Source organism: Lagopus leucura, unplaced genomic scaffold (assembly GCF_019238085.1).
Source record: "Lagopus leucura isolate 7727_CA_CO unplaced genomic scaffold, USGS_WTPT01 Super-Scaffold_100001, whole genome shotgun sequence".
NCBI classification, from domain to species: Eukaryota; Metazoa; Chordata; class Aves; order Galliformes; family Phasianidae; genus Lagopus; species Lagopus leucura.
Window position 1 is genome coordinate 26,410,639 of NW_024962262.1, and position 27,803 is coordinate 26,438,441.

Below are 27,803 nucleotides of genomic sequence, written 5' to 3' on the forward strand. Positions count from 1 at the left end.
TCAATAAAATGTATTAGTAAGTTTACTTATATTGTCAGTGTTATTCATTTTTTTCCCATCTATTAAACGAAGATCATAAAGGGCACCATAACTGACTTCAAAATATATATTTCTTTTATAACTTTTGCTTGAGAACTTACATGTATTTTTAAACAAACCTGGAATTGAAGATCATTGGAAGTGTGACTGTAGTAACTCCTTTGCCTGCGGTAGTGCCAGCTGTCCCAGTAATAGTAGTTCCTTTGGCTTTTAGCTGTACAGTGAGAGCTTTGGCAATGCATCCCAAAAACATATCTAAAATACCCAGTTTATTCCAATCTCCTTTTTCTGTTGAGTGAATAATATCACTTATATCCGCTGGTGGAAGAGACTTCACTCCTATGATACTAGCCAGGCGACTAGGGGTTACCTCAGGCAAAACACGCCTTAGTAGAGATGTTACCTGGAAAAAGAATCAAAATATCACAATTCTTAACACGAGATGGAGCTTTCAAACAATAATTACAAATTGTTCTGTAAGACAGAATGTATGTACTCTGTGTATTCAAATCACAATTGTAAGAAATTCTGAAAGGTTTCTATGTTGCTTTGAAATAACTGTTAATAATACTGAGACAAGGCTCAAGAGTCCAGAACAAATACCACTCAAAAAAAGAAACAAAACAAAAAAACACCCGAAAACAAACAAACACACAAAAAACACCTTCATCTTCATATAATAATGAAAACATGCTTTGTACTGAACTTTCTAATGAAATTTCTGAAATACAGATGTTTGTACAACTTTAAATTGCTGGCATATTACATACTCATTCTGTATACAATCTTTAGATGTCAGAAACTGTAGTAAAACACTTAGAGACACTTGAGACTTTTGAAAACAGAGAATACTTTTCTTGAGGTATTAAGAATTAAGGATTCTTAATTTGGTACTTCCATAGTACCCTCCCTCACTCTTTTTTAATTTTCCTTGTGGTACTCAAACTTGGTGCTTTTGGATAGGAAATCTGTGCTAACTGATCTGGATCTAAATTGAGTTGTTTTATTTAGATTTTTTTTTCTTATGTGAAATAGCCTGAATATGACTAGCAAAATAATTTTAAAATGAAAATTCAAAATTCTATTTCAAAAAACCACCACTTCGAGTACATATTATCAAGTTCATTATTATACCATTGTAAAGACTCTTTTCTATGAATGCCAGGATGGATAAGGAGTACTTAGCACTCACCTGTCTCTGCACCCTCGGAGAAGCGGTATGTAGTAACGAGAAGAGATCCTGGAGCAGAGTCAGCTGCTGAGCCAGATACTGCCGGCCTACATTGGAACCACTCAATGCCAGAACCATTGACAGCAGCTCAAAGCAATACGCATCAGAAGAAGCATCTTCATCATTAGGTTGTGAGTTGGCATTCTCTTTGCTAGAGATGGCATGCTCCCATTCCTCACGCACACGGGTTGCTTCCATTCTTATGGCCTGGACTATATGAGCACATACCTAGCAAGTGGAATCCAAATACACAGTTAACTCCTAAAAACTTTTAGAGTGTTATTACTTGTGTTTTAAGTATGCATAGCTATGACAAAAATGGAAAACCAGTGAAATTTGTCCTATACTTAAATTATTTCTCAACATTACGGAATTGAAATTAAGAATAAATTTAGATTTCAATTTAGAACATTTAGATAAAGTTCTTTGGAATGAATATTTATATTTAATATTGAATTTGCTCATTTTCACTTTGGAAAATTACAAAGATCTTTTTAGTACTTTGTTTAGTTTACTCTCTGGGAGAAGATTTTAGAAAGCATATTTTCATTTTACCAATAACACGTTAAATCAAAATGAAACTCAGTGTCTGATAACACAGAACAATGGAAGGTGTAATGTCAAATAAGAGGTTCTGTATTTCCTGAAAATTAATATATTTATTGTAACATACTATTATAATGTAATATACATACAAGATACATATTTATTATAACATTATAATACTCAAAGTATTTCAGAGTGAACAAACCTGCTTTTGCAAATTTGTCAGTTTGCTCCGGCTGAATATGATCCCTACCATGTGCTCTTTCAGGTCTGCATCTGATGTTGCCTTCATAGAAAGAGTATTTAGTATTAGATCAAGAGTGCCAAGAACAAATCCTAACTTCTGTAGCCATTAATATGAAGTAACAACAAACTTTGCTCTAAAAAATGGCAGCTTTTTGTTGCACAGAAGCAAGATATATAAGCAGAAAATATTTTATACTGGTTAGTATTTTTTTTCTCTTTATGAGTAAGAGGAAATTTGAGCACAAAATCAGATAATAAGTGAAACAAGTGAAGCGCATTTATTTGAGATTCAGTTTCCTCATCTACCTTAATACAATCTCTGATTATGTTTTTGTAGAGCACTGCATGAAACAGACTTTTCACTTTCTATAAAGTTAATATATTTTGCAAGAAAAGAATCAGGGAACACACACTTATTAAACTGCTCCTTGCAAGAATATATACCAGTATACCAGCTAAAAGGATACCAGTGAGGTTTTTAAAATACTTTTTATCCAAACATCAACAGAGCACTTTCTGTCTTCAAGAAGAAGATATTAAGCAATGAAGATTGTCAGGCTGACCATTACTGCAGATGTTAAGTACTTCTGTATATTTAAACATAATCTGAGTCACCAGGGTATGGTGTTTCCATTAAACACATATGCCCCAATAAATATTTACTACTACTACTGGGAAAAAAAAAAAAAAAAATTATGCAACAATAATATTTTGCTTTTGTACTGATCTGAAAACTACGGTGCATAAGACAAATAGCGAAAATCATCCTGGATAATTTTTTCACCAATGCAATATTGATAGAATACAAATAAATACATTGTGTACTTTTTCTTCTCCTTCTGGGGAAGACAGGAGGGCTTTTTCTTCTTGTTCTGGAGTTGGTTCAGCATCACCAGAGATGAGTTTTCCAAAAACCTGGAAGAAAGGAAGTGATAACTACCTTATCTCCATGATAAAGTTGCACAGAGGTGACATTTTACATCAAAACAAGCAGCACTGAAAGCACAGAAATTACAGTAAATTTCACTGTACCACACATGAAAGTCCTACCTGAGATGTAATAAGTCGGAATACTCGCAGTGTCTCAGATTCACAGTTTCTTTGCTGAGCTACACTTGCAGAAATCTGGCCTGCTATTTTAATGCTTTCGCCATCTTTCCATCCAAGAATTTTCACTTGTCGAACTCTGAGTGTGTTCTCAGGACCCTTCAATTCAATTTTGATGATGTGATTATCACCCCCAGGAAGTTCACTCGTTACCCAGCCAATATGTCTTGAATCCAAGTCTACCTATTAAACAGGAAAATAAAGATGGGAACTGACACAGAAACATCAAACAAAAATACTCATAATTTTAAAGCAATTCCACTGTGTAACACTGGAATCAATGCACCATCTGCAATACATTTTTTTATTCAGAGCAATAATATTGCTCTGTTTAATTATATAAATATTCAAAAATGTGAATTCAGAATAATCAACTCATAAATACAATGACATACAGACACTATTTTTGTCTTTAGAGACTATTAAAAAACAGGAACTGTTAGTCACTCTATCTTCTAAGCAAAAATTCACACATTCAAAGCATTCACTTGAATTGATTTTTTTTTTCCGTTTGCTTATTTACTACTTTTTGTTAAAAAATAAAAATTACAATAATTTACCTCAAAATATAATGCATGTATATCACAGAATCACAGAATGGCCAGGGTAGGAAGGGACCTCAAGGATCACGAATCTCCAACCCCCTGCCACATGCAAGGACACCAATGTCCCCATTTAATACTGACCAGGCTTCCCATGGCCCCATCCAATCTGGCCTTGAACACCTCCAGGGACAGGGCATCCACAACCTCTCTGGGCAGCCTGTTCCAGCACCTCACCACTCTCTCTGTAAAGAATTTCCCCCTGACATCCAACCTAAATCTTCCCTCCCTCAACTTAAAACCATTTCCCCTTGTCATGCCATTCTCTACCATTTCATAAAGTTGATTCCCCTCCTGTTTGTAGGTTCCATTTAAGTATTGAAATGTTGCAATGAGGTCACACCACAGCCTTCTCTTCTCCAGGCTGAACAAGCCCAGCTCCCTCAGCCTGTCTTCATAGGGGAGGTGCTCCAGTCCCCTGATCATTTTTGTGGCTCTCCTCTGGACCCTCTCCAACAGCTCCCTGTCTTTTTCATACTGGGGGTTGCACACTTGGACACAGTACTCCAGATGGGGCCTCACAAGAGCAGAGTAGAGAGGGACAATCACCTCCCTGTCCCTGCTGGCCACCCCTCTTCTGATGGAGCCCAGGATACCATTTGCCTTCCAAGCCACAAGGGCACACTTCTGTCTCATATTAAGTTTTTCATCTATCAAGACCCCCAGGTCCTTCTCTGCAGGGCTGCTCTCAAGGACTGCTCTGTATGAATTGGGATTCCTCCGCCCAAATGCAAAACCTTGCACTTCGCCGTGTTGAACCTCATCAAGTTCACACAGGCCCACCTTTCCAGCCTGTCGAGGTCCCTCTGAATGGCATCCCTTCCTTCCACCGTGTCAACCACACCACTCAGCTTGGTGTAATCAGCAAACTTGCTGAGGGTGCACTCAATTCCATCATCAATGTCATTGATAAAGATGTTAAAGAGCAGCAGTCCCAAGAGAGACCTCTGGGGAATGCCGCTCATTACCAGCCTCCACCTGGACATAGAGCCATTGATGACCACCCTCTGCCTGCGGCCTTTCAACCAGTTTCTTATCCATCGAGTGGTCCACCCATCAAATCCACATCCCTCCAGTTTGGAGACAAGGATGTGGTAGGGGACCATGTCAAAGGCCTTGTCAAGTCCAGCTAAATGACATCGGTTGCCTTTCCCTTGTCCACCAATGCCGTCACTCCATCATAGAAGGCCACCAGATTGGTTAAGCATGACCTTCCCCTGGTGAAGCCATGCTGGCTGTCTTGGATCACACGCTCATTCCTCATGTGATCAAGCATGTCATCCAGGAGGATCTGTTCCATGATCTTTCCAGGCACAGAGGTGAGGCTCACTGGCCTGTAGTTCCCCGCGTCCTCCTTGCTCTCTTTCTTGTAAATGGGAGTGACGTGAGCCTTCCTCCAGTCATCCGGGACCTCATTTGAGAGCCACGACTTTTCAAATATGATGGACAGCGGCTCGGCAACCACCTCAGCCAGTTCCTTCAGAACCCTAGGATGCACTCCATCCGGCCCCATAGACTTGTACACATTCAGTCTCATGAGGCGGTCTCGGACTTGCTCTGTCCTCACAGTGGGAGGGATTTACCACCCCAGTCCCCACCTAGATGTTTAGGGAGGCAGGGCTCAGGGACATGAGAAGTACTGGAATCCTGGCCACCAGTGAAGACTGAGGCAAAGAACTCATTCAGTACTTCAGCATTCTCTTCGTCTGTTGAAACAAGTTCTCCTTTTACGTTTACCAAAGGAGGTACACTCACTTTGGCCTGTCTCTTCTGGCCAACATACCTGTACTTAATCAGTACTTAAGTTATCTTATCTTGATTCACATAAAGCTCTGCAAAAGAAATATTAATTTTTTGGAAGACGCTGACTGATTGCCTCTTCAAGAGAGCCATGACTTAATCACTGTAAAAAGAACAAATGAATGGTACCATTTCAACTTCAATGCCACCACTGCAGGAGATAAAATGACAGGGTACCATGCCTCATGCCATTGCTAAGGGCAACCTGAGTGTCCCAAAATCTCTATATAATCAAACTAGTATTTATTCCTCCTTCATTTCTACTAATCCTATGCCTGCATGAAATGTGATGCAGCAGGCAGGACTGACATTTTTTTATTCAATATCATGAGACAGAGGGTATGCATGAGTTGGGGTACTACATGTTGGTGCATGAGAGGATAAAAAGCCTGCTGGAAAAGTGCTAGAGGACTGTTTAACAAGGAGCGAACAAAGCTGAATGAATGAAGTCTTGCTATCTTCTGGAAGTGAGTCTGGAAAGAAAACCTGGGCACTATGTTCAAGCATACAAAGACACAGAGCAAACTAACAAGGTTCAGAGAAAGGTATAGACCATATACACATACGCACACTTTGTATCTGTCTACATAAATCCACACACTCATACTTCACTATTTATTTTGAGTCAATTGTAACCAAGTTCGCTTTATTCAAACATCCTTTGGAGCTGCATCTTTACCTTAAATGCCCACTGAGGATAAAAGGTAGAGCAAAACAAGCCATCTCTCTCTCCCTCATCTGGTTGCACTGTACAGAATTTCAGTGTTATCAGTGTTACCTCAACAAAGGTCAGTGTGACATGGTTAAGACAGCTGCTTCTTGAAAATTTTTACCACTATCAGTAAGACAAACAGTAGAAGTTCTGAGCTGCAAATGAGAACTGCTACTTCAAACCTTAAGTATATCTGATGGGACACATCCATGTCAAAATACAAAGCACTTTTCTCCGCATAAAAACGTGTTTATCATTCGGTTTAGTATCAGAAATGCAAAGATTGAATCACAGAATCACCAAGGTTGGAAAAGACCTTCAAGATCATCCAGTCCAACCATACACCTATCACCAATAGTTCTCACTAGACCATGTCCCTCAACACAACATCCAAATGTTCTTTGAACATCTCCAGGGTCGGTGACTTCACCATCTCCCTGGTCAACCCATTCCAGTGCCTGACCACTCTTTCAGAGAAGTAGTATTTCCTAATGTCCAGCTTAAATCTCTCTTGGCACAGCTTGAAGCCATTCCCTCTAGTTCTATCACCAGTCACACAAGAGGCTGACCCACAGCTCACTACAACCTCCCTTCAGGTAGTTATAGAAAGCAATAAGGTCTCCCTATGCCTCCTCTTCTCCAGACTGAACAATCCCAGTTCCTTTAGCTACTCCTCATAAGGCCTGTGCTCCAGACCCCCACCAGCTTTGTCACCCTTCTTTGAACCCGCTCCAGGGCCTCAATGTCTTTCTTGCAGTGAGGGGCCCAAAACTGGACACAGTACTCAAGATGCGGCCTCACCAGAGCTGAGTACAGGGGGACAATCAGCTCCCTGTTCCTGCTCGCAACACTGTTTCTGATGCAAGCCAGGATGCCATTGGCCTTCTTGGCCACCTGGGCACACCGCTGGCTCATGTTCAGCTGAGCATCAATCAATACCCCCAGGTCCATTTCCTCTATGCAGTCCTCCAGCCACTCCGCCCCAAGGCTGTAGCATTGCCTGGGGTTGTTGTGACCAAAGTGCAGGACCCGGCAATTGGTCTTGTTGAGCCTCATCCCATTGGCTTCAGCCCAGCTATCCAGCCTGTCCAGATCCCTCTGTAGGGCCCCACTACCCTCAGGCCGATCCAACTTCCAGCCCTCATGGCACTCAGTGCCCTTATTGAATACTATTTTGAATCATAAACTTTGGACAGAGGTCAGTAACATACTTGAGAACGATGAAAATGAGAATGATGGAAAAATGAGTGCTATGAATATACATTAGATAACTTATGTGGAAGGTACATAATTTTTTTCTTCTCTTCATAGTGTCCTACTTATGCTCAGCCTTAAGCTGCCCTCCTCTAATGAAAAATGATTCCACGTAGCAGATAAAATCTAATGACAATAGAACACAGAGCAGCTGAGCGTCTGAGTATCTAACAGCATACACCATACAATTATTTCAGGCATATTTAGTTACATATATACCTAAAATAAGCCAAACAGTTTGTTGGATCTTATAAAACACAAGCTAAACTGTCTATTTCAAAAACATTCTACACTATCTCTTACCCTTTCAGCTGTGGTAATGAAAAAATTCAAGGACCATTTTAAAATCACCTTTTCTGTTCCAGTAATTAATGCTCATGAGTAAAAGTTTTGACCAATATTCAGTATATATAAAAACTCTGTTATTAATAATAGTATTTTCTAAGAAAATAGCACTATTTAATAACAGTATTTTCTAAGAACATTAAGTGTGATACTTGCAAAACAATTTATCTGCCATAAGAAATAGAGAATATTTGCTCAGAAACTCTGTATCAAAACAACAACAAGAAAACAACAAAAAAGAACAACCCTGAAATTTTTCCAATTTTTCCAATGTCAACAGTTAAAATGGTTACCTGCTTTATTCTGCAGAGATCTTCTACTGCCTTACCAGTTAGGAAAGTCATTGAAGTCACTTTGTTCTACAACAGACAAGGAAGACAATAAAAAACTTAAACTAAAAAGCATTCAATTTCTTCCCCATTCAGAGAGTTTCATACAACTTGTTTCATCATTTTAAAAATAAATAAATAAATAAAAATTAACAGTGATCAAGACCAAGGACAAAGAATTCCAAAATACAGCTCAGTATATGTGTTTGTATTAAAAGTTCTATCTGAAATAAATATATATTTGTAGCAATACTGTCCAGACCTACAAAAACAAATTTAATAACTTAAGAAGTCTTTACTATCAGAGTGATACAGTTCTGAAATGTTAAGTTGAGGCCTACTGGCATTACCAAATTGGTATATTAAGTTAACTTAAGTATGCTATAATTTCCCTACATATAACAGTTCTGTGTTTTATGAAGTATTATCACTATATAGAACACAAATGGAGGCAAAAAGGTAGGAATCTTCATGTAGGACATAGTGGACAACTGTACATTGTCAGAGTCTAGAAAGTCTACAAAATAGTTTGCATCTTATGAAAGTTCATTATTTGAGTGCTTCTACAGAAATGACAAGCAGGGAAATAATCTTATTAAATAACTAGATGCTTGAAAATGCATGTGAAATTGAACAGGCCATTAAGAATTACATTTCTCAGGTTCATGTAAATTACATGTTTCATCATCAATTTCATTATATCAGGTACTGCTTTCAAAACCACAGGAAAAAGAAAATTTATTTTAAAATGTGAAGTTCTGAATTGAAGTAACACAATCATCTGGATGGACAACATTGTGTTTCTTGAAAGATGAATTATATATAGCTGACTATGCATTTTTGTTTTTCATTTCTAATTTCTTTTTTCTCTTACCCCAAGATCTCTGGAATTGTCTACATGAACACACACATAGCGTGCATTGATTCCTTTTACACAGTTAATTGTGATGTTTTTAGTTTTGTTTTTATCTTCATCTCCTGACTCCCAGAATGTTTCTGTAGATCCATCTGTTAAACTACCAATCATGGCAGGTCGACTTGATGTTTTAATGTCAACAATGCTTGTTAGGTCTTTTAGACAAACCACTATACACAGTTCCTGTGAAAGCAAACAGAAAATATTTAAAATTTATTAAACCAATCATGGAATCATGGAATGGCTTCGGCTGGAGAAGACCTTGAAGATCATTTAGTTCCAACCCCTGCCACAGGCAGTGTTGCCACCCACCAGATGAGGCTACCCAGTATCCCATGCAGCCTGGCCTTGAATGCCTCCAGAGATTGGGCATTCACAGCCTCCCTGGGCAACCTGTTCCAGCACCTCACCACTCTAACAAAGCCCAAATGCAGGCACTATTTACACCTTAAAAATCTTACACTTTTTCTCTCCAGTTAGGAGATGTGTTCTTTGAATTAAAGAAGCCATTTGTCAGTTCAAATTATTCAGGCCTTTAAACCAAAGGAAATACCATTGGCTAACAGACAAACCCATTGGTAAACGTGTAAATGTATTAATGAGCAGAAGAAAACAATTTAGAGCTATTCATTAGAAGTATTAATCTTGGCTCCTCAGAAGAGTAGAAGGAAAAAAGATGTGAGCAAGTTAAGAACTGGAACTATTTAGCACTTAAAAACTGAACTCAATGAACTAAATGAATTAGCTAAATGAATAACATAGATTAAGGGCCAGTATCTGAACCTCTGAAGTTAAATAATGAAAACCTGAATATCATCAGCAGGATTCTAGCAATTTACTCAAGCAAATATGACATTGCAATGAAAGATATTTTCATTCCATCAGAATTGTTACAGGAACTACATACTGTTCATGGTTGATCTCTGCTTTTGAGAGAGAGGCATAATACTGACCTGACTCATGACTTCAAAACCTGACTGTATACTGATACTAAAACTTTCTTCACTATCTCCATCGTCAGATTTAGACAAAATATTGTTGATATGATGGAAAACATTGCTCTGGTGCAGGAACTGATGGTCAGATTGTTTGAATTTGAGACTCCAACACCTGGAAACACATTTAACAGATTTTGATACTTTGAATACCCATTAAAAGATACAACCCACCAGCAAAGAATGCTATTAATTACATTTTTGGTTCTCAAAATGTATTGAAGAAACCTTTAACTTCAAATATTTGCAGGACAGTTTGTTCCTACTTTTTAAAGAAAACAGGAATAAACAAAATAGAATCATTATTATTCAATTTGCAACTTCAGCATCAAGACACAGGAAAAAGCTTACGGAGACTATTCAGGTAACAGATTTTTGAGTAAAAAGTAGACTACACATGCAGATAGTACCACATTCTTCAATAGAAAACCTATTTTAAAATAGTAGGCAATACAGAACTTTAGAGGAAATATATTTTCTCTAAAAATCTTTTATACCAGTACACATACAAACACATACATACATAATTTACATGTATCTTCCTAAACGTAAGGAAATGCACACTTACTTTCTTACAGGAAACATAAAGATGTTTTCAACTTTGAATCTATACTGCAAAATCTGTTCACCTATAACATTTAGGATGTTTTCAGTCTCCTAAGAATTATTTTACTTTGTGCTTACCTTAAGGCCATTTGCTGTAATGCACTACCACTGGGCAGAGACATCATGAGATCAGAGATCGTTTGGAGTAGACGGTGAAAAGTGTGGGGTAATGGATGAGCTGCTTCCCCAGCAATCACTATATCAGACAGAGGATGTTCACACACTCTTGTGTCTTTCTCCTTAAATGCAAAGCAATTTGTACTTTGTTAACAGACTTTCATACAAAAAAAAGTTAAAGCAAACAGTAGGTTGCAGGATGTGGGGTTTTCTGGCACTAGATTAGCGCTTTGCTAATGACTTCTTTGTTTGTTTTTGTTTTTTTTCCTCACACCTAAGAATAATCATAAAACTAATGCATTAAAAGACAGGAATTCATAATCAAACAAAATCTGATAATTTTAGAGGAAAAAGTAATTCAACTGTGACTACTTTTGACCTCTTTTGAGGTCAAGTACAGTTTATACTAAAAATTTAAATTCCATAGGTAAAGTTTTGTTTCATAGAGAGGGTGTAAGGATCCTTTTCACATATACCAAAATCATTTCTAAGTTATTAGAACTCAAGGGAGATACTGAATTTATTTCTCAACCTCACATACTTGTTCTGCATTTTCTTTATTTGATTTATTTTCTTCATCCTCCTCCTCTTCAGGTTCTACAGGTGCAGGAGTCAGGGAAGCCACAAAATGCCATAAAATATCATGAAGAGAAGTTGTTTGAATGACATTACAAAGAAGCCAGTTAAAAGCCTAAAATAAAACACACATAGGGAATTTCCAATTAAGTACACAAACTAGGATAAAAACACTTCACGTAAAGAGATATACGGATGCTTTTGGACAGTTAAATAATTATGCAGAGCCCTCCATGTAAAGCCTTGCTCAATAACTTAAAGAATCTATTAAAACAACAGATGTATTTCCAGACAACAAACATATTATTGAAGAAGATTTTCAGGTAATATTTTTGTATTCTTAACTTCTAGAGTTCATAATACATTCATAAAAGTCAAATTTTAAAATGTTTTTTTTTTTCTCGCTTTTATACCTATATGAAAATTATAAATAAAAAGCCACAAGAAAAACACACAGAAATTACATATGTCCTATTATAATCACAAAAGATCCATTAGTACATTAATACCTCCATGGCAAATACTCGGCAAGCAGATTTCCGTAAGGCTTGTTTCATTGCTATTTCAAGTCCTTCCAGATCATGATGCTGGATTACAAATGCCAACACCGGCCACTGGAAGTTTCTCTCTCCTTTGGAAAGAGAGCTGTGGGCGGAGATTAACCGAGAAAGTTCAGGAGATGGATGTCTCAGGAGAGAGGACCCCACTTCTATTCAAAAGCAAAAAAATATGCATACATTAGGTTGCTTGTGCATTTTCATTTTACAGCCACAGTAAAAATAAAAAGCAGCAGAGAAATTTCAGAATTGATAAACATTTTTCTTTTTTTTCTATCAGAAAAAAACGTAATGAAAAAAAACAGAATGGAAAAATGATGCTTCAACTGAGAGTATAAGCAGACAATACCATCAAGAAACTACCATGTTAGCTTTTAAATTAAGCACAGAACATGAACCACAAATTTCAGAACTGTAGTAATCCCTGATATTTTCTGAGGCTAGTCCTGTGCAGATTATTAAATATTGGTTGTCTAAGAGAAATAAAAGCAATTATATATATGTATATGTATATTTAAATACAGAATTGTCTACAGTTTCCAAGAATAACGATCAGTCCAATGCGACATCCTCAAAATTTTTTTTTTATTCATTCCATCAGAATCGTTACAGGAACTACATGCTGTTCATAGTTGATCTCTGCTTTTGAGAGAGAGGCATAATACTGACCTGACTCATGACTTCAAAACCTGATTGTATACTGATACTAAAACTTTCTTCACTATCTCCATCGTCAGATTTAGACAAATTTTTCCAATATTTTTCCAATGTCTGCACTTTTACCTGCATCTCCACTGTTAACTCGTCGCCTGGGGATTGCCTTTACACGTGCTGGCAAAATGGAGTGCTGTTTGTCATATTCTGATGCAACAACTGAATATGACCTTTGAAAAACTGTGCGCTTTGCAAGGTCTGTATCTGTTATTGGACTGGTTTCCAAACTACAAAGAAATCAGAGAAATTAAAGATTCATTAGTAAATATGTACAGTGCTTTCAAGTTATGCATGCATATTAAATAAAGGAACATGCATTCAATAATGACAATGCTACTGCTGCATGAAAGTTTGTTTGATGTACCTAAAAACTGTTTATACCCTGGAAAAGAAAAAACACATTAGAATTGTATATGATGAAAAAGCATGAGAAGACTTCATAAAAAATATAATAATGTAACTCGTAAGTTCAAAGAATTTCAGTATTTTTCAGAGAGAACACAAACATTTTGATGATGCCTGAATTGAAGTTTCAGGCAAAATTGTACTGAGAATGCATGTAAAAGTACCTATGAAATGAATTTTTATTATGCAAGCCAATTGAAATTTAGAGTATTAAGTGAAGGAAATGTTTCCAACATCTCCAGCCTTAAAGTCAATTTTCATTTGCTACGGCTATGTCTCTGACATGTTTTACTCCTTACCTTCAGTGGACTTCTTAGAGTCTGCAGTCTGCAGAACTCCCAGCTTATGCTGTTCCTATAGGCCTCAGGAAACCATGGTGTCCACAGTTTTAATAAAGGAATATACCAATACGATGCATTCTTAAGGAGTTTTGTTAGAAATGTTCTATTTATGAAAAGACTCTATTGCAGATTATAGTATTCCAATAAACTGCTTTTTCAGTCAGTATAAGAAGTAAGAAATTGAAATACATAAAAAAATAGATCAAAAGCAAATTTTCCCTTTGTTACATCACTGATGTATGAAAACCTCAAGCATCTATGTTGGTTTAGGATTATTATTAAGTAATAGTAAGAGTCTTTTTTACCCTGGGCAAAACAGAAAAAAAAATCTGTAATTGTTTGAATTGGATTATAGAAAATTTGACAAAATAAAGACTTGGGTTAACCTGATAAAAATCACCTAGCACTCTTGGTCCTGGATAGCATTAAACTGCCATTTCTCCACTGATATTTTAACTTTCTACAGAAAGAAACACCAAATTTTGCTTTGAAAATGTAAAGTAATGAAATTCCCTCTTAGTCAAACCTCCCTTCAAAATGAAATCTTGAAGAGCTACTACTTCTTAAAAGGGTAGTTCGTCCACACTACAATCAATCAGTTGTGTCACAGAATGGAAATACAGGGGAAAAGTGCTAAATTTTCAGCTAAGTTTCTTGGACAACTGCTTTTCAAACAATGTCTTCAGTTTTGCAGTTCTGGCGATTGTGCAAACTGCATTTGCCTCTAAGAGAAAAATAAGCAGGCCTGAAGTAAGGACGATGGATTTGTTTTCTTGAGGGACACTAAAGATTTTTAGTGAAAAGTCTTTCACCCAGAGTGCTTGGTGAAGAGTCCTTCATCAATTTCTGAATGTATGACTTGTTTTTATTTTGTTTGTTTTAGCATATTTTGGCTGTGAAATCAAGATCTTTCTAAAGAGAAGCAACTGATCTGCAACACTCTCAAAGTTTTAAATAAGGTTTGCAAACTTGCATTACCAGTGCCTGAATATACATCAGATATGCTATCCTTTACTGAAGACACTTAAAGAACAGTTTCTTGTGTTTTGGGTTTTTTTTCTGCTATTTCAAGAGACTGATCTGGGCTGACCTGATACTTTAGCTACCTAATTATGACAATGTTTTCCATTATCTTCATTAAAAAAAAATTAAAAATTTAAAAAATTAAACTGTTCTGTTAATGCATTAACATTTGTATGTAGTACCTAGACGAGAAGTACCTGGGGGGCATAGATTTCATGTTACTCTCTGGTTCTTCAAAGACATTAGGGCTTGCATCAGGAGTAACTGAGATGTATGGTGCAGGTACAGAAGTTGAGCGGAGGTACCTCATTTCATCCTGGAAGAGGTTGTCATCCTGGTATCCAGCAAAGTTTTCATGATGATGCCTACATCAAATAAGGTTTCTTAAGTTAGGATTAAGAGTTACTGAATGTACAAAATACTTCCTTGAAAATACACGTAAGCAGCTAACACAATTCATTTACTATTCACCTAATGAATACAAGCTAGTTGCAATTTCCATCTTAGGGCAAAATATAGTGGCGTTTTCAACTGATGAGTTAAACAGTAACCAACACAGGGGCTGGGAAACCCATGATAGACATAAGACACTAAGAGTTTACTCAATTTACTCAGAAATACTGGGCAAGCCCAGATTTTTTGCTTCCTTGTTACTATTTTGAATGCTGAAGAGGGAACAGAAGCACATATGTCTGCTAGAACAATGCATTAAGTTAAACTCTTCAGGAAATTCTAAATTCTTTGGACATAAATGATGCTGCTAAAAAATACTTAGCATCCAAAAGCTATTTAGGCTACACTTGATCATACGGGCAAATACAGTCTAAGAAATTGAATAAGATCAGGAAATAATACCCTAAATACATGAATATTATAATCAATATTTGTAAACTTCCTTCAATTACCTTGCTAAAGTCTGTAGATACAGACATGGCATTTTTATGGGAAAATCTTCAGAAATTCCTTCTTTTAGACTTGGAAGTTGAGATTGGAATGCTTTTGCAGGGTGATAGCAGAGGATACTAGGCTCAGCAGCACTGCTCAGCGACAGCAAATACAGTGCGTTAGCTTTAATCACTTGGTGAGCTTCCATAGTTGGCAAGGCACGAGGAGTCTTAACTTGCATTGGTTTTCTCCTAGATTGCTTAATCTATAGCAATTAATGAAAAGAAAAAAAGGTGTATTTAAATTATTCTTCATCACAAGAGAAGCTATCAATATCACGTAGGTAAGCTGCTTGATTCTTCCTGTTATAAAATGATGCTGTTCTAAAATAGTACTTTTAACTTTTCATAAAAAGTTGTAAGTTTTCATGTTTGCTTCACAATCAATTTTGTGTGCAAAAAGTTTCAATACATTTATTCATTTAAACTAAAACTGTTCTGTTCTTCTTTAAAAAAAACTTCTACATATTTGCATATTTTAAGCAAAAATTTGAAACTAGGTATGGCAAGAGCAATATTAGATGAATGCCTTTCATGCTAATACTCCATTACTCTAGTTCACCCAAAGCTTGGTTATGTCACCACATAAAGACCTGAGTATGATCTCACGTAACATTACTGTGACATTGGTATTTCTCAAAACCTTCCATGATTCTGAAATTCCAAATTTTTCAGTCTACTTTCAAACTGTGAATGCATTACTATTGAGCAGATAGAGAAAAACATAAGATAAACAGATAAAAATACCTTCTCTCTTGCTGCTGCTTGCTTTTCACGGAGGTATTTTTCTCTGCATCGATCACATACCAAATACCAAGTGCTTCCTCCAATACCACCATCACCACAATTACCAGCCCATCCTCCACAGAAGTGTCCTATGCTATTATAACCTTGGCCACCAGCATAACGACCACAACCTACATACAGTTAAAAAAAACCCAAAAAACTGTTATTTCAAAATAAAGATTTTTTTTCCTATCTTCAAAACAGGGATGTAGGTGGGGAAGGAAGGTGGTTGCCTGTCTTTCCTGTTAACAGATTTAAAAAATTACAGTGCACATTCATGCATCCCAGTGGTATCTGAAGAATCCAAATACTTCTGTTTTCATGTTTTTATTATTAACATGCCCAATGCATGAACAGTTTTCAACTTAGCTTAGTGATGGTAAAGTCAGTATTACATGTTAGCCAGCATATCTACAGTTTAACATAAATTACAGACTTACAACATATCTAACAAAGCTTAAAAGGGAATAAAGTGTATTCCTTTGCTGATTATTGGTTCTCTGAAAAATTGAGAGAACTGATAAGTGCTGAAGATGAAGGCTCCGTAGTTTACCATACAGTATTAGAAATAGTGCATACAACATCAGCCTGAACTTCACTAACAGGTAAAATTGTTTAGCTGGGTTTACAAGCTAGAAAACACAAATAATTTTGTCACTGACAAGACTACTTATTACTGGCTACATCACAAGTATTTTTTAAACTCAGTTGACAAGCAAACAGTAGTTAATGTCTACCTAAAAATTATTTCCTTAATGATTCCCAAATTAAACTCCTGAACAGACTCGGGTAATGTGTAGAGGGAAAAAATAGCTGTTTCATATTTTACAAGCTGCCTTCTGATTAATGCTCACAAATCTACTAACCACACATTTTTTTCCTTTTAAAACATAGATTTTAAATCAAAGTTCACTGATACCAAGAGATAACACAGCAGATAATCAATAGTAGAATAAAAAACTTTTGGCAGCATAGACATGTGAATTAACCATAACTTATACTTTTTCTCCCTTTTTTTCAGCGCTGTTCAGAGTCCTAGAGTGTAACAAGTAGCATATTTCTGAAGTAGTACTGTAAAGTCTGATTGCTGATTTGTCTTTATTTCAAAAATTTTCTTCATGTTTGAGAGCCTATATCCTTAAGTACATTTGAATTTAAATTTAGCATGTGTGATAAACTGTGTTAAAACATTAAACAAGGCAGCCTGACTTATTTCCATAACAGCAACTAATACAAAAATGTATGTGCATGATGTATTTTGCAGGCAGACACAGGAAGCAAAATATTGAATCTTACCTGGATGAGCTTGTCTCATGTGGTAAGTCACTGGATATGGATGTGATTCTCCACACAACTCACAGATTGTGTCTTTTTCAGGTCCTCCTACAGCTAGTTGGGCCATCTCACCAAAAAGATTTCCCCTTGGTCTGGCCTCAACCTTTTCTTTTTTCTTTTTCTCTTTCTTGGTTTTCTTGTTATCTTTGTCATTTTCCTTCTTCTTTAACACTGCACAAGAACCAGGACTTGGAAAAATCATATTTTGGGAAGCTGCTTTAATAGTTGCTAAAGAAATATCTTCCCAAAAAGCTACCAAGTGCTGCAGTGTTAATGGAAGAGGAGACTTGGATTTCATAGTGTGATGACTGGATGTTTCAAAGGAGGTAGTTTCAATTTTTCCATCCTCACACTTTTCATGCAAAGGTGGTTCTTTCAACATTGAAAGGACCTTGTTTTTGTTGATGCTGCCCATTTTAGATATATCTGGTCCATGGGGAGCAATGTTGAACATGTTAAGAGCAGAGGATATTTCCAATGAATGCCTATTTTTCAACTTGGTTTCTTTTTCCTCTGCAGGTTGTTGACTGAGACTGCTTCGTATTGGTGCATGCTCTTTGGACAGCTCTGGATTAAACTTCAAAAAAGATGAACAAGCCATAGCATCGTGAACTATTCCTTCATGCCAAAGAAAAGCAGCGAACACAGCTCTAGCACATTCTGCAACAGAAGGTGACATTGCTTGCTTGGCTGGCTCTATGGACTTGGAGCCATCTCCTTTAAAAAGAAAATTGGATTTCTCTTTTTTGGGTCTTGTATGCCTACCAGCACATTTACGGCTCACTTTTGGAGATGCTCTCATGTCTTGCTCATCTTTCAGAGGTGCTTTCCCTATGCTGAAATGAACTTTACTAGAACTGTCGTCTAGACTTCTGAATTCTGTGCTGTCTTCACAAGTGCTATCTGTAATGCTGTTAGTCTTTAGAGTACTTGAAGTACACACTTCAACAACCTCACTGTGAAGGTTTTCTTGGACGACATGAGGGGATGGAGCTCTATTTTCGGTTTCTGTAGGTGTCACATCCTTTGTAATAATTTTTGGTTTGGGTGAAGTTGATCTCCCCCTTAAAGATTCTGTTAGTGGCACTTTCTTTTTGCGAAGAGTGTCTGGATCTAATGTGTAAGAATCTGATTTGGATCGTTCTCGAGGAGGATCAAGCTTTGTTTTTACAGGAGATGAAGCTTTCTGTGGTACCGTTTTATCATGGGGTGATGAGGATCGTGGAGAACTAGCACCAGATCTAACTGCTGTAAGTGTCTTTGTCTTTGGAGAAGATGACCGAGTTCCTGGTCCTGGAGATTCAGCTCTCAGACCAGTTGTAGTTCTTCCATCAGTTTTTAGTGTTTGCAAAGTATTATGATTTGGAGACAAAGATCTGCTGTGAGAATCTGACCGCAACTTTGCAGCATCTGACTTCAGCAGCAGAGATTCACTGGCTGTTAGGCCGTCAGTATTTCTAGGTTTCTTCTGGTCAGCAGCAGTTCTATTAATTCGCACATCAAGCTTCGGTGACCTGCTGTCAGCTCTGTGTTTTGATGACATGTCTGATTTTCCTGCTGGAGAAATAGGTCTAGCAGCTCCTGAGAAATTCACTCGGTCACCTGTTTAGCATATTTTGTAATTAAATTGTTATATTTAACAGTGACATGTTTAACAGTACAAAACAAGAATTAAAGACCTGAATGCACAATAAAATTCAAAAGCATGCTTCTGTTCTTGTAATGCAGGCAAATCTAAATACTGGTACATTTCTTCTCCTAAAAATATGTGCAAATGTACATTTCCAAACATTGGCTAGGAAATATTTACAAAAAATACATTATGGTGGTATCTAAAGGCATAGTTCACTAGTTTCTCAAAACACAAATAAATGAACTATATTTACTTCTCTAGCTACAATTAACTAAAGAATTAATAAAGCTAGGTGTTAACTAAATTTACCTTAGTTGCAACAGAAACCAAGGGTTATTTCTTTACTATTTCTGTGTGTCAGACTGATTGGAACAAGAGACAAGCAGAAAGACCACTTGTATGACCAGGTTTACTTTTCTTAATTCTCAAAAGTCAGGAAACATAGGAAGTAAATACAATTATAAGGCAAATAATTAGGTAAAAGACTTACAAACAAGCTTAAAACAATTCACATTACTCTATCTTGATTTTTAAGACCACATGCAATCAACGTTTTTCTCCTAGAACAGAATCTACTCATAATAACCTTCTTCTATTACTCTTAAGCCAAACCATCAGCCACCTTTAGCTTGATGCAGTAATTTGTTGTTCTCAAGTGCACTGAATTTACACGTGTATTACATGCCAAACTAGTATATGTATGTAAGTAGCTTCATCAAACATTATACTTCAAATAGTTTTATGAGTACGAACCCTGTCCCTCTTATAGAACTCTGTTTTTTAAATTAAGTCAAGAAATGTTTACATTACTGGTAATAACGCAACACTCATCAAATTGTAATAATATACAACTCTCTCCAGAATACACCTCAAAGTCTTGAGCACATAGTCCTTCTGATTTGAATATGTTTTCGTTACTTAAAAAAGAAGTAGCTATCATTGTAAAGCTTGTAAAAGTAGGTCACTGCACTGTGGATTTTTATTTATTTATTTATTTATTTAACATTAAATAGCATTAAAATGCTATTTTCACTGGCTCAAGCACATTCTGGGGGAAAAAATAATTTGTCAAAAAATTTTAATCAATCAAAAAATGTTTGCTAATTTGAACCGTGATTTCTAATGGAAACAGAAATGACAGGAAGTCATCTTTTATTCAGTACCTTCAATATTTACTTGGAAGGTTGGAAATCTGTGTTTAGTTCCTTCTGCAATATAGAATTCTGAATTCTTCTAGTTTCGTATCATGAAACCTTATCTGCATGCTAGATAATATACAGAAGCATGGAATGACCTGTTGGTTTTTTGTTTGTTTGTTTGTTTGTTTGTTTTAAACTAATACCATTAAATCTCACAATAAATAAATAAAGACTAGAAACCAAGATGTCTCCTCAGACAACAAAACATTTTTTGTTTCCTCTATGTTTAAGTGGCTTATAATAAACAGCTTCAGGAAAAAGTTAAGAATATTTATATTAAAATATTTAACAAACTTGAGAGTTAGGGTGCTCTCCTTGCTTCCCAGCATACTGGACACACTAGGAGTTTATATTTCTCCATGATAAAAAAGAAATATTTTGTCTATATTCGAGGACAACATGCCAAATATAAACAGAACATTTCAAAAATTTTCATTATTGCTCTTGAGTGTCTTAAGTGTCTTTAACCTTTTTTTCTCAGGAGTTTTTGGGTTGTTTTCTTATCTGCATGTTTGTTTCGACATGGGGGGAAGGAAGCAGGCAGAAATAGCATGGTACATCATGTTTTATAAAATGACTGCTCTTGCTAGAGGAAAAAGAAAGTGTTTATTAAATAGCAGTTCAGCCAGTTTCTCAAGCCACTTTTGTTATTCACCAGGTCTACTGATGAACAATTTTTAAGATTTCTGCTTTGTGATAAATGAATTCAGAAATGAAATTACTTTATACATACTTTTCCCCCAAATAAGCAAACAAAAATATTAATTTAAAGTTTGCCAGATGTAGATATTATTATTTAAATAACTTTTTATAGAACTCCTCATAAAAGAAAAAAACTGAACAGAAAACACTTGTCTTCTTAGAGGACACAGAACACGGCAAACCATTCAGCAATGTATCGCATTCCAAGTATATGCATTACCAGTTAAAAAAGTAGGAAAACATCTAGAACAAAAATGTTTTTGAAAAGCATAGCTTATCAATAGCTTTTAGCAATGAAAAATATTTTTTTAAAGAAGGTTTCACTTTGCACATATACATGTAAATAATCCTAATTAGCATTCTGGAGTATCAGCACAAAAAAATGCCCCACATGAGAAACTGCGTAATTACATATTTGATTTATCTGTAAACAAAGAAAAAAAAAGATTACTTTTTTTCCCTTCTACATTTCATTTGCCTTCTATATTTGCATTTGAGAGCAGATAGTGTTATACTAGATTAACAGTTACCCATTTACAAAATTTGATAACTAAAATCCATACCCTGGATAGTGCTGTTCAGGAAGGCAATACTGAATGGCCGTATCAAATAAACTCCTAACAAACACCAAACTTGAATAAATCGTATTAAGAGAATGAAATGAAAATGAATGTAAGGAGGAAAAAAAAAAGCAACACTTTCAATGCAAAAGCTGAATAACCTAGCCATGTTTGCATGCATACCCACCCTTTAGTTTGTGACAGAGAGATGAAATAGCAGAGGCAGGCCCAGCTACATCACTAGTTTTGTAAATACGCTCACGAGAAGCAAGGCAGCAGGATGGAGTGTCTACAGTGGAAAACAGTTGCACAGAAGCAACACAGATTCAATGGAAAAAAATGCAAATGTAAAAACAAGCATTTAAAGTGATATGCATCTCCTCTTTTAAATATTCTTGAGTTCATCAAGACTCCTACGTTAATTTTAAATGAGAAACAGTTACTTAAAAAGCTTTCCCTAATGCAAACTTCAAAAAATAAAATACTAAAGTATTAGTTTATGGGATCTCAAATGCACTATGGCTAGTCAATCAGATGGATGGTTTATTATGAAACCAGCAGTACCTGATTTTGAACACAAATCTGCTTTTAAATGTGAAATTTTAATCTGTAAATTCAGAGATTAGTTATTGAAACCCGCGGTATCTTCTTCAGATGACCATTTATAACATTCTTCTGATAAAGTTAGAGAAGATCCAGACTTTTCTGCTTTGAAGTTTCACTACTCATTGGAAGAATGACGAAAAATATATTAGATCAATCAAAGCTATTTGTTTTCAAATCTGAATTCACCTCAGTAATGAAATGTTACAAAAATCTTCACTTGTAATGTGAACTGCAGTTTTGCAATACCATCGGAAGACCTAATTATCAGTAGAAGTTTCTATGAAACAGTATAGACATGAAAACAAATTTGTATCAACCCTTATAAATAATTTTGCTTTAAGGATTAAGGAAAAAAAAAGAAGTTAAACTCTGGTATAATCCATGATAGAATGAGATAACAACAGGGACTTCTAATTTCAAGTCTATGACTTTACTTTCTTATAACACTGTTTTTAATTCTGATTTCAATTTTTATTTCTTCAGGAAAAAAAAGTCAATTTCCCATTGTAAGATTTTGTACACTAGAAGATACTTGGCTTTAGAAATACACTTTTGTACAAATGGAAGAAAAGTGCATTGAAAATAAGAGATTTTCATTCCTACAGCGCTTAGTTGTTGTTTTTTTTTTGTTCTTGTTCTTTTGTTTGTTCGTTTGGTTTGCCTTGGTTTGGTTTTTGTCTGGTACTGAATTTACAAATCTGTACACAAATACATTAAAATCCCTACTTTGAATAACAAACTATACATCCACAGATTCTTTAAGGAGAAGATGTTCATTCATACTTGAGGTAAGAATTTAATTCTTCAAAATGATAAAAGAATTAATATATTCTCATTCTAGTACTATCACAAGTTTAAGAATAGCATTACTTACTTTGATGCCTACAACAGTTTTGTAAAGATGCAATACCAACTGTATAGCTTTTGGGTAGCAGGACGTCAGACACTTCATTCATTTATAAAGTTAAAATGCAGGAAAATACATTAAGAATGCAACGTAGCATTAAAGAAACACTTTTGTAAAAAACAAGCCTAAAAATGACAATTTTGTTTATCAGCTTCCCATTCTGTGAATAATTAAATATTTACTAAATCCAATTTAATGTATGCAGATTTTCATTTCATTCTTTCATTCTACATCTGAGAATATTTACATTACAATTCTGTAATCTAGTTTATGTTCAGTACTGTATCTGCACTCAGTCACTTCAAGGAGATTGGGTCAAAGAGAATGAGATTCCCACAGTCTCCTCGCTGCCCAGGGAAACAATGTTTCCTGGATGTGCTTAAAAACTGGATGTGGTGCTCAGGGACATGATTTAGCAGAGGGCTGTTAGGGTAGTATGGTTAGGTCATAGTTGGACTTGATCTTTAAGGTCTTTTCCAACCTGAGTGATTCTATGATTCTGTGATTCTATTCAATCTATGTCTATCCAGTATGTCTGGTCAGTGACAAGGACAGGATTCCTGCTCTTCAGTCACCTTCAAACTACAAAGGCTTCAAATACAGGTAAACAAGACCTGTCCAGTCACAACTGAATGCGACAACCTCTGTCTAGTCACACTCTCTCCTTCAACTTGGAAATAGTTCCAGCCTGAAAAGCTACACAGTGTGGAAACAGAAGAGGCAGCTCATGGCAAGATGTCCGATATCTGCTTCTTCTGAGGAAAAGCCAGCAGGTATGACATACTGCTGACTGGTCCACGTTAATTTTTATTATTTTTTAAGTCTGAAACAGACTGCTTAAAGTGTGTCTGGATTGTGAAGATAAGCTAAAATTTCTTCTGAAATGCCACTCCTTTCCAGACTTTTTGCATGATGATGAAGGAAAGCACTGACCTACCTTCTGCACTTTTGCCTAAGCATTGGATGCCTCATGTTTTTTCACATTTTAAAAAATGCCAAATGCTGTACTGACAGTTGGACATGGATTCCATTTCTTGATAAATACAAGAATACACAGAAATCAACAAACATCTGAATATTACATATTAAAAAGGCAGAGAACTACTAGATAAATTTAGTAGGGAAATGAAAGAATGAACAGAAGCACCTGCTAAAATGTAGTATAATTACAAAAATATTACGGTTCATTACAAACAAAAATTTTTATGCTTACTGCCCAAAGGCAGGGTTTCAATAACAAACACTGGAGCTGCTTAAATATTTTAATTGAAAGAAGCCTTCCTGCACTAGAGAATTATATAAAATTAATCTATAATTTTATAATAATGAACCTGTAATTTCCTAATTTCTGAAGACAATGAGTCAAATCTATTTCTACAATAAACCTCAACAAAATTTATACATGTCCTCCAAACTTGATACCAGTCCCACAGAGATGGTTTTGAATTTAAATTTCTCAGCACACACAGAAAAATAAGTGTGTTTCTTACAACATTAGATCTTTGAAGCCTAAAGTATGAAACAGTTTAACTTCTTTCAGGAATAATAGTTTGGCAATAAGAAAAAAGTTTGGCATCAGAAAAAAAAAAAGTTAGCCAGTACTTTGTCTGCTTTCCATGACATTTCAGTATGACATAGAAGAGATCAGAGTGATTGGTTAAGACTACTCTCTCCCTTCATATTACTGAAATGATACTAAAAATGGTTACACACTCTGTATGTGTGCAAATCTTTTGTGCAGATTCCACTGTTTATAAAAGGTTGACAGAAGCACTACAGGCAAAGCCAGTGGTTCCAAATGTTCTGTAATAAGCACCTAGGAAGGGCAGGAAGAAAACCAAGAAGAAAATGCTAACACAGTACTGAGGAACATATGAATGGTAGGGGCTGATCATACACTGGTTTGCAGCCCTGCAGCATGTATTGGCAATGAGGCAGTCTAACACCACGAATGCATTAACAGCAGCTCAGCACTGCAGCTTCTGCCTGGACTGAGATAAGTCAGGAAACAACAGCTGTGCTGAGGACACTACTCAAGGCAAGTTGACAGGGCTATGGTGGAAGAGTTAGAATTGTGATAGATGAATCAAACAAAAGGGTTTAATGCATCTCCAGTCTATAAATCTGTTCCTCATTTGTAATAGCAACTCACATGTGAAGATAATAGCAGAAAGTTCTAACTTCTGTGACAGCAAGATTCCTCCCTTGGTTGAGAGTTCAACAGCCACATCTTAAATCTTACTAACTGCTGTTGAACAGTGCAACAAGATCCTGCTGATCTCCCTGTCTTGCTGTGTATGAGGGTTTTTATGACCTAGCACAAACTATTGAAAGCTGAGAAACAAGACCTTGCTTGACCCTCCAGGATTTGATACACTTAGAATCCAAGCAGAAATTGGACATAATCACCAAAATGGAGAGATGAATTAATCAAGTAATGAGTAATAAATCTAGCAGCTGTCGGAAGCTGTGCTCCTGAGTAAATCTGTTACTGATGATCTTACAGTCTTCTTAGAAGTAAGAAAATTCAGGCATGAGTAATTACAGACTGTTTTGTTGAAATAATCAAGGAAAATTCATGCTCTTTCTGTTAAAAAAAATACTTTAAGCATAATATCTGAGGAAGTGGTTGTCCAAAAGCACTATAGTATTTTTTTGCAAAAAATAACCAGATGCTGTATCTGAAGAAAAAAAAGTTGTGAGAAGCCCATTCCCTCTTCCTCAAATCAATTTGAAAAACAAAAGAAAATAAAACCCAAGAACAGAAAGCATTCCTCAGAAAGAATAGCTAACTGTTTTTTCTGAAGAAAATCTCTGGCAGAGTATGCATCATGATCAGATTAAAGTTTTTCTCCATACTTTGATACACTACTTAGGAAATAAATTTATGGGACATTCAACATCATCTTAATTCCCCTCAAAATCATGCTTAAATATAAAACCTCCTTGAATACACAGGCAGCAGAAAATGTAAGTGGTAGCCTAAGCTACTTACTCAGATTGTTAAATCAGAAAATGTGTTTCCATGTTGCCATATCTGTAGCCATGGGAATCTACAATGGGGGACAAATACTTTCAACTGTTAAACTATCACCAGTTCTTTTAATAGAACAGGTAACAAACATTTGCTTTAATTTTTAGATCTAAATTTATTGCGGTAAGCACTTACGAACAAAGGACATCATTTAAAATTATAATTACATATGACTGCAGTTGACATGATATGGAGCCTTGGGATATGCCCTTTAAGGGATTTAACTTCTAATTACTTGTTTAGAAACAGGAAGCTATTAAATGCCTTTGAAATAATAAAGTGCTAAAAGGAATTATCTTACAGTTCAGTTATAGCTCAGAGTTGAACATATCAAACATATTAAAAAGCACAGCAAAATCAGATATAAACAGAATTTTCCTGTTTAAATATTTTTATTGCATTTATGCTAGTCTAATAGATGTAGACTGCTAATTCATTACTTTCTAATATGTATGGTTTCTAGGAATAGTATTTAATTTTCAAAGATCCCTGATAATTTCCTTGACTATTAAATGAACATGAACACAGTCTTACAGCCTCACAGACAATGTTCTACCTTTATATCAAGTGGTGTAAGGATTAACAGATTTTCAGAAGAATAAGGATGTTCTAATTCAAAACTGTTTTTGCCTCACATGCTACTAGATTTTTCATACTGGAAATGAAAACTTTAATAATTTCCCTCTTTTGTACATATAATTTACATTATTTATATGATATCATAAAGTAAATGGCAACTGGTTAGGAAAAAGGTCCTTGTACCACATCACAGTTACGGCAACACAGTACACTAGTTCTGTTTGAGTTCTGGTTTAGTTTATACTGCTGGAAGCGCTAATAACCTAACTGTTTGAAATACTGTACTAAGCTATCAAATCAGACAGAAACATAAGATTATTTTATTTCTACATTTTTATTTTACTTATTAGACCAGCATTTCCCTTGGAAAAAAGGTCCTAATTCTGAATCCTGGATCTTTATTAGAAGAATACATAGATAGTAACTTAATTAAAAAAAGCTTACTGAGCAGCATATAAGAAAAAAAAGCTTTTCTTTTCATACATAAATACTAAATGATAAAAGTTTGAAGTAAGATCAGTAGGGTAATGTTTAATTAAATGTTGAATAAAACTCTGACTTTACTACTCTGGACAAAAAAATAAAAACAAAAATGAAGGGAAAGAGCATACAATTGTCAAATTACCAATGATGGTGTGTTGACACTACTGACAGTCACTTGCTTCATCTAACTAGGTATTGGAACATGTTTTCAGAATGTTGGTTTAAGCCCATATCATGCTTTTATGATTTTTGGTTATTGGTATTCTACATCATAACATCATGTAGTGCATTGGAAGTTAAAGTGTTAATTCTCCAGTTCCAGGCACCTGTCTGGAAAAGAACTACATACCCTAGAAGACTTTGCAGTCAGAGAGGAGATACAACCCCTGGCAAGGTCACCTGATGTGCTCTTCTTCGTCAGGCTCCCCTCCCTGCTGCTCAACTGGACTGCACATCTCATCTCAATGTTATGAGAGGCCTATCCACCTTTCAGACACTCTCATTATTAGCTTCAATTCTAAATATATTGTATTATGGTGTGTTATCTTGCATTCTGATACTATGTTTAATAAAT

The 27,803-nt window shown here is 35.8% G+C and overlaps 1 protein-coding gene across 9 annotated transcripts in view; it reads right to left on the bottom strand.

The window, feature by feature from the left end:
* Window positions 1–27,803, bottom strand: part of MYCBP2 (MYC binding protein 2) — a 157,254-nt gene that overhangs the window by 22,440 nt on the left and 107,011 nt on the right. For 4 of the 9 annotated variants that reach the window (XM_042866506.1, XM_042866509.1, XM_042866508.1 and 1 more), the window contains 17 exons: window positions 21,808–21,909; window positions 17,488–19,128; window positions 16,153–16,322; window positions 15,367–15,611; window positions 14,644–14,826; window positions 12,762–12,919; window positions 11,931–12,130; window positions 11,387–11,536; window positions 10,807–10,967; window positions 10,081–10,237; window positions 9,086–9,310; window positions 8,176–8,241; window positions 3,113–3,352; window positions 2,879–2,977; window positions 2,022–2,102; window positions 1,232–1,498; window positions 159–442 (listed from right to left, as the gene is read on the bottom strand). In XM_042866506.1, the coding sequence (XP_042722440.1) occupies window positions 159–442; window positions 1,232–1,498; window positions 2,022–2,102; window positions 2,879–2,977; window positions 3,113–3,352; window positions 8,176–8,241; window positions 9,086–9,310; window positions 10,081–10,237; window positions 10,807–10,967; window positions 11,387–11,536; window positions 11,931–12,130; window positions 12,762–12,919; window positions 14,644–14,826; window positions 15,367–15,611; window positions 16,153–16,322; window positions 17,488–19,128; window positions 21,808–21,909 (4,429 nt within the window). The remainder of the gene's footprint in view (window positions 1–158; window positions 443–1,231; window positions 1,499–2,021; window positions 2,103–2,878; window positions 2,978–3,112; window positions 3,353–8,175; window positions 8,242–9,085; window positions 9,311–10,080; window positions 10,238–10,806; window positions 10,968–11,386; window positions 11,537–11,930; window positions 12,131–12,761; window positions 12,920–14,643; window positions 14,827–15,366; window positions 15,612–16,152; window positions 16,323–17,487; window positions 19,129–21,807; window positions 21,910–27,803) is intronic. The other 5 variants (XM_042866510.1, XM_042866505.1, XM_042866507.1 and 2 more) reach the window with 4 other exon arrangements.